General features: G+C 44.9%; 1 protein-coding gene across 1 annotated transcript in view; it reads left to right on the top strand.

The window, feature by feature from the left end:
* The first annotated feature begins 829 nt into the window (after window positions 1-829).
* The window catches only part of LOC123119907 (protein cornichon homolog 1), an 8,873-nt gene continuing 1,748 nt past the window's right edge, over window positions 830-7,954 (top strand). Inside the window, exons 1-3 of the mRNA XM_044539874.1 lie at window positions 830-1,179; window positions 2,091-2,272; window positions 3,701-3,823. Of these exons, the coding sequence (XP_044395809.1) occupies window positions 1,105-1,179; window positions 2,091-2,272; window positions 3,701-3,823 (380 nt within the window). The 5' untranslated portion in view covers window positions 830-1,104. The remainder of the gene's footprint in view (window positions 1,180-2,090; window positions 2,273-3,700; window positions 3,824-7,954) is intronic.

The raw sequence follows: 7,954 nt of genomic DNA, 5'->3' as shown, positions 1-7,954 counted from the left end.
CCGCCAACTAATCTATTGTAACTATTTTACCTAGATTGTGCGAGGAGGGGTGAAGGCGAAATGAACAAAATTACTAGGTACGAATAGACCATGACAACCGCAGACTTCAGTTTTATAATAGAGATTTTTTATGTAAGTCTCCAAGGATTGATATGGCGAGCTAGGGCTGTGGTGCAGTGGCGGAGCTACAGAAAACATGTTGGGTGGGCCAAATTGAAGGAAACACATTTTTCTCTCTCAAAAGGCCCACTTTTCTCTCTACTCTTTCACGGTTTTGGCCATGAGCTGGGCGGGCCATGGCCCATTGGGCCCTGCTGTAGCTCCGCCAGTGCTGTGGTGCATGGCAAACATGTTGTGCAACTCCGAAAGCTATTTGTGAACCAACCCGTGGTTAGGTGGTTACGAGGATAATGATACTCACATCCCATCAGAGTTTAAGTTCCAGACTTACATCTTTACTTGCGTTATTCTGAATTTATTTTAGGTCTTTCGGCGATGTGCGTTTAGTGGGAGAAGACCAATGACGATTGTACATATATTCTGTGGGGTCAATTGACCCCACAACTTTTAGAGAAAACAAAGTAAAATTACTGTACATGTACTATGCACCGTGAAAGAAATTATCTTAAAATTTACCGATGACCCCGCAGATTATATCGGCTGGTTTCGCGGACCGTCGACTACGAATGCGTATAGGGGTAAGATGTGCTTGCGTGTGTGTATAAAAACGAGTGTATGTATACATGTATGACCGTCTGTCTTTGTACTACTATGTTAAAAAAGCTCTCAAAGCCATTTTTCGTCTTTTAAATTGCCGTTGCGTCTAAAGTCGCGAGACCTTCAGTCTGCGGTGCCCCCCCGACCGCCTCCTCGAACCCATCCAGGACCCATCTCCACTCCAAACCCACGAACTCACCGCCGTCCCTCCCATCTCCGGCGGTGACCACGCCATTAAAGCCGGCGAGAGTGGTTTTAGGCGCTTATCCATCTGTACCGGTTGATTGGAGCACAAACACGGGAGCGAAGAGCGGAGGGAGGCGGTCCCGCGCGGTCCTTTATTCTTAAGAAGAATCGGCTCGGTCCCGTGCAGCGGCGGCGGCGGACATGTCTGTCGAACTCGTCCTCTGGCTCTTCTCCTTCGCCTCCGTGATGGCCCTCGTCGGCCTCACCGCCTACCAGGCAAGCTCAGCTCCTCGTCCCTTTAAACTTTCTGCCTTTGAGCCGCGAGTTTGGTCAAGATCTGCCGCACAATTGGCGAGATTCCTCACCAAATTGGGCTTCAGCTGGCCAGCTTTGTGGAATTCTGAACAGAATTTGGGAAGGGATTTGGTCAACGATGTAGTTCTTGTCGTTCTTCCTTGCCAATATTACCAGTAGAGTTGGTCAACTCGAGGTGGAAAGAAGATAGCCAGTAGTAGGTCGGCTGGACTGCGATTCAGCAAACTAGATCATGTCTAACTTACACTCACAAATCATCTTTGTATAGAAAGCTCCGCTACATTTGGTTAAACGCATCCAAAGTTTCTTTGCTGCTCAGTTTTACTCATCTACTTCGATGTTGGATGAAATGAAGTATTTCTGATTATCGTTCCTGTTGGAATGTTAGCACAAGCTACTAGGTGACATCCAGGTGCTTCCATAGCTTGTAACATCCCAGAAAGTGTGGTTGTTGTGGAACCAGCATGATCATAGGTCGGACATGCATTATTGTAGCTTTAGCACCCAAAGCCTAAACAACACGATTGATAATAGATTATGCTTGAATAAATCCTTTTGTATAACAGTGTAAGACTGTAAGTAGATGTTGTTGTCACGGTGCGGTATGTTGCTGCAATAATTATGAAGTGCTATGCGTTTATGCATCCAACACTATTCTTGTTCCCAGTATAGAGAAAAATTGGGTCTAATAATTTTAGATTTGTTGCTGCATCAAGAATGGTCACAATTGGTTGAGAGGTGCAAATCTGTATGGATAGAATTTATATAGAGAAACTAAAGTTTGGTTTAGCTTACTGCAAAATAAGTCATTTAAGTTATTTTCTCTTCTTATTGATTCATTCCACTGATTTTTCTTTGTATTTTTGTATCAGCTTATCTGCTTATCTGATTTGGAGTTTGACTATATCAATCCATATGATTCATCATCTCGCATCAATGCAGTGGTCATAATAGAATACACACTCCAAGGGGTCCTCTGCGCTTCTTTCCTCTTGACGCTGAATTGGTTTCCGTTTCTAGTTATGGCTCCTGTAACATATTACCATGTGAAGCTGTATGTACTTCTTCCTTTAAGCCCTAAAGTTTATCCCCTCAAACTATACATGCTTGTTTGGTCATTTCCCTATTGTATTGCTATTATTTATGTGGATTACTTTATATCTCAGATTAGTTGTTCATTTGGGGAGCAATCTGTAATGCCTCTATCATTGCGGAGTTCTAGTATACATAATTAGTTTTTGGAAATTTAAATGTTTACTAAAGTATTTATCATCATCACGACATAGTGAAGGATAGAAACATATTAAGAAGTGCTCGCAAGAACTTCTTTTAATGATCTGGAGGCTGAGCATTTGTAGTTGCTCTCTCATTTTGGGCTATTCATGTTTTATTGTTCTTCATGACCTTCCACATTTAACATATTGGTCTGGATATTACGCATTTATACAAGAAATGGTGTGCATATATGCCCTAATAACAATGTTGTGTCTGGCTTATAGTTATTCTTTTGCTGTTGTCATAATATGATAACATCTACTCTACAATGTACCTGCTATATGTGCTTTGATCTTGACATGAATCATTTCCTTTTTACCATTCCGCACAATGAACGAACCATTAGACATTGTTTGCCTTGCACTAACCTTCACCGACTCTTAAGTATATACTTATCCTACGATTAATGCAAAAACTTCTTAATCTTGCTTTACTTTATGTTTCTAATCTGACCCATAGAGCCTTGTTTGTAATTACAACACAGAAATAACATCTACATGTTGTTGGACTGGTTAATTAATATTGTTGGGCATTTACAAGTCGCAACAATAGTTTGCTATACATTAAAGAGACAAGTGACTTCTATTGAGACAAGTAATTCTAGCATAAGGGAAATAGAAACAAAGTCGAATACAAGCAATACAGCAGGAAACAGCTATTAACTATGCACAGCTCTTAATAAATAATCCAACTAAGAGGATGAACCTGAATAGCGTAAAGTGACTCCAAACGTGAAAATTATTGAAGTTACATCACATGTCTTTTACCTATTGGTAGACACACAAGTCCCAAGTAGAGGAACAGTAATACCTCAAAAAATTTAAATCTGGTTTTCTCAGTCATTTTCAATCTCTCTTTCCTCAGTTGATTAGTTGAGACTTTAGACCTGAAATAAAGTGCTTTAGCTTGTTGTATTGAGAAGAGTAAATGAACTTCTGTAAGATACCCAATCTATACTGGTAATCCGCTTCTTGTATATAAAAATGATAATGCATCTGCGGGTAGTAAGTAGTAACCACTAATTCCTATATTAACTTTTTATTATGAAAAAAATAGATGCATATACCTTTCTAATGTGATCTAAGTACAATTGCCTATGCAAGGCATTTATCCTGCATATTTTACTTCCATTTACCTTTTCATCTCGTGCCTTCATGTTCTGGGTCATGATAGTTAAAGAAATATAATTATTTAGTTTTTTTATCAGGTATATGAATCGGAAACATCTTATAGATGTTACTGAGATATTCCGACAGTTACATGGAGAGAAGAAGTACAGGATGATCAAGCTTGCCTTCTACTTCGCATTATTTATTATATCCATTTACAGGTTTGGTGGCAGACTATTTAGTTTAACTTATCATATTTATGATTGGATAAATTGTTTCTGCAAATGTATTCATAAGCTAGTCTTAAACATGGTTTCCAGTGAAAAAAAAGCGCGCCTAGGCGAGCGCATAAGCTTGCCTAGGTGCTAGGCAACAACAAAATGTCTAGCACTTAATTGTGCTAGTCGTGCGCATAGGCTAGATAAGCGCTACGCAGTGGCAAAACGCACAATTAACACCTACCACTTTCTTTATCCTTCTTTCTACTTCTCAGTTAGTCACACACAACCTCGGACATTATAAAAAACCCTTGTATATTGTCATATCCTAGTGCCTTCTGCAGTGGTGAAGTACTCCCCACTTGTGCCAAGAGGTCCGGGGTTCAACACGGTCTCTGTGGATTGCACTGTGCAGGGGAGCTTGCCTCGTATAATCCCTCCCCAGACCCTACCTGGCATGGGACCTTCAAGCGCTGTGTCTGTCCTTTTTCTTAGTACTTCCTTGCATGCTTCCAATTCAGCTTCCAGTGCATTATCACATGTGAAGAGCTGCCTACAGGCAGTGTAGATAATCTAACCGGCAGAGTCACGAAGGACGATGCCACAGCCAGTGGAGCCGTTGGTGGCGAGATAGCTGCCATCCGTGTTGAGTTTGGCCCATCCTTCTGGCGGCTGCACCCAGCGCAAGTCCTCTCCCGTATTAGTTCCCGGGCTGCGTGTGAGCGTTTTGAACCGAGTCGTCCGCTGTCCACCTGGAGAACCATTTTGCCTTTGGTCTGGTCATCTCGAGGAAACTGCTTGAGACACAACAGCGAGTTTATGTAGCTGTTGAGAAACCGGCGGGAAGCGTCGTTGGAGGCGGTGCTTTATCATGTGTGATCTCATTCCGGACATGCTAGGTGTGCCAAAGGACCATCAGCAGCACCATGCGGCTGACTTCTGACAGCTCATCCTACACGCCGAATAGCCATTCCGGCTACTTGTTGCATACATCCTCGACCACAAGTCCTTAGCCTGCGGGCATCTGCACATAGTGTGGTAACCATCCTCGCGTTCCACAAGGGGCACAGATCATTGGGTTCCAAATTGCGAGAGAATTTATTGGCCCAAGTGGCAAGAGAAGTTGAGACCAGCCACCAGGCAAACACGCGTACCTTAGGGGGAGTAGGGCACCCCCATATGGTCTTCCAGAGGGTGCGATGACCATCCGTTGCCCTGCTCGATGCACTTGCCAACGGACGCTCACGCTCGTCCATGGCAAAGCGTTATACTGAACGAACTGAGAAGACACCGGATTTCTCCGGGGGCCAGGCGAGGACGTCATCGGGGACACGTGGAGAGGTGTTGATGCGGATGATGGCGTCGATTAGGAGAAAGTGTTGGTGACGGAGATCCACCCGCCAAGTGCCATTGGCATCCAGCAGGTCCGCGGCGCGTCTTAGCCGGCATGTCCCTTGGGGCGTGAGGAGCTTGCCCGCTGGATCCTCGTGGCAGCCATCGATCCCTCCAGATGTGGATTTGCTCACTGCTGCCCACCTGCCAAATCAGCCCCCTTTTCAGCAGCTCCAATCCAACTTGATCGCTTGCCATGTGACCGACGCATTGCTGAAAAGACAGTGTCCGCCAGCCGCCCCTCTGGATAATATCGAGCTTTTAACACCTGCGCACAAAGACTCTCGGGTTTGGTTAGAAGTCTCCAAGCTTGCTGAGCTAGCAGTGCTTGGTTGAACGCCCTGAAGTCATGGAATCCCAAACCACCAGTGAGTTTATGCTTCTGGATTTTAGGCCAAGCCTGCCAGTTTCTTTTTTGCTTCCCCTCTGATGATCCTCACCAAAAGTTACGGACCATCCTGCTAAGATCATCACACATGGACATGGGAAGCTTGAACACCCCCATCATACAAGTGGGTATACCCTGTGCAACCGCTTTGATCATCGTCTCCTTTCCTGCCAGAGATAATGTATCACCCCACTCTTTGTTAAGCGAGCTTGCAAGTTTTGATATTTGCCCTTTGACATCCTACCTTCCGGTGTCGGCAGCCCTAAATATTTCTCTTCAGAAGTAGAGAGCTGAACCTGCAGTGCTGCATGTACCCCTTCCTGAACTATTTCCGGACAGGCTTTTCCAAACATCATACTGTATTTGGCTGGGTTAGTGAGCTGAGCAGTAGGGCCTTCATAAGCCATGATGATAGAACGGACCTCCTCTGGTTGCTGTGTTTCTGCCTTAAAGAAGAGCCATGTATCATCGGCGAACAACAAGTGAGAGATACCAGGAGCACGCCGGCATACCTTCAGGGAAGTAAAATGTCCTTTTTTCTCGCCATCCTTTAACAAGGCAGAAGTCCGTCAGCAATAAACAGGAACAAGAACAGAGAAAGAGGGTCACCTTACCGTAGCCCACGCAACGGTGCAAACGAATCCAAGAGGCGACACAAGTAGGAGTATAATCCGGTTCATCCATCAGACAGCGAAACCCAACTTTTGCATCGTCCGCTTCAAGAAAACCTAATCAACCTGATCATTTGCCTTTGAGAGGTCCACAGCTTATAGGCGCAGAAACTCTTTGCTGCATCCTTCTCCTGCTGGATATGATGTATGCAGTCAAACGCAACCAACACATTATCTGTTATCGTTCTTCCTCGCACAAGAACACTTTGAAGTTTGAACTGGCGATATGATCTCATCAAGAATTGGCCTCAACCTGTTAACTAAGCACTTCGACACCACCTTATAAATGACTGAAATCAGTGAGTTTACCGGATTATCAACTTCTGGGATGAGGACAATGGCAGTGTTATAAACCTGTTCATGCATAACTCCTGACCGGAAGAATTCCTTCACACCAGCAATTACTTGGTCCTTCATTATTGCCCAGTTTCTTTGAAACATCCGCGCCGGAAATCCATCCGGTCCAGGGGCTTTGAGCGGGCCTATCTGGAAAAGCGTGTAGCAATCTCCTTATCAGAAGGTTCTGCACACAGACCATCATTCATATTGTCAGTAACACGAGCCTTGATAAGGTCAATTACTTGATCTGCACACACTGCTGGTTCAGCAGTAAATAAATTTGTGAAGTAATCTGTCACCATATCAGCCATGATGGCGCTGTCCTGCTGCACCACACCACTATAATCAACAAGGGATTTTATCCTTTTTTACGCGCACGCCACACCTACTTGATCTGCACACAGCGCCGGATCTGTAGCTTCCCTAATAGTCCTCTGATCTGTGTTCATAGACATTAGTTCCTCAAGACGAGTATGGATTTATGAATTTCCTTTATCACATATCGAATTTCTTTTTGCTCCACCTGTGCATCGCGTGCGTGAGCTCACCTAGTGCCGTGGCCATGTCACCAAGGTTGCCCATGGCACTGGCCGCTGACCAGGCTTCCATGATCACCTCAGGCAGCGCTGGGTCACGCTCCCAAGCAACTTCATAGCGGTGGCACCTCTACCCACGTTCTCCCATGGTAACTCAGCGAAGCACCTTAGGAGGATCGGTGCATGGTCTGATGAAGGAGCAACCAGGTGCTTAACACCCACCTCCAAGAACAGGTCATGCCATTGGTTGTTTGTCACCGCCCGGTTGAGCCGAACTTTGACTTTTGCTCGGCTGGACCGCCGGTCATCATTAAGTGTATGGCAGACCTGAAAAACCAAGATCACCAAGGCCACATAACTCAAAAACATCACGAAAGTCAATCATCTGACGTACCGAGCGAGGAGTCTTGAAGAAATGTTCGAAGCCCCACATGGCCTCGTTGAAATCTCCAATCACAACCCACAGACATGTCCGCTTGGTGGTGAAGATCACGGAGAAGCGACCACATGCGATGTTGGTCCTCTGTCCGGGGCTCGCCGTAGACGCGGGTGAGCCTCCAAGTAGGCACTCCCGCAGCAGCACTCGCATAAGGATCAATATATCGTACATCCATAGCCTTCACATCGTCTAGCATGGATTCATGCCAGAAAAGTGCTAAACCTCCACTATTAATCCTTCTAAACTACTTAAACCTAAATGAGATTGATATCTTTTCATCCTATCTTTCGACTGCCTAGTTTCACAAAGAAAAACAATACATGGGGATTGAGCTTGCACTAAGCTCACAAGATCGCTAACTGTCCAGAG

The sequence above is a fragment of the Triticum aestivum genome, chromosome 5D (assembly GCF_018294505.1).
Source record: "Triticum aestivum cultivar Chinese Spring chromosome 5D, IWGSC CS RefSeq v2.1, whole genome shotgun sequence".
Taxonomy (NCBI): domain Eukaryota; kingdom Viridiplantae; phylum Streptophyta; class Magnoliopsida; order Poales; family Poaceae; genus Triticum; species Triticum aestivum.
The sequence above is the reverse complement of the archived record's forward strand: the minus strand, read 5'-3'. Positions and strand labels throughout refer to the sequence as shown.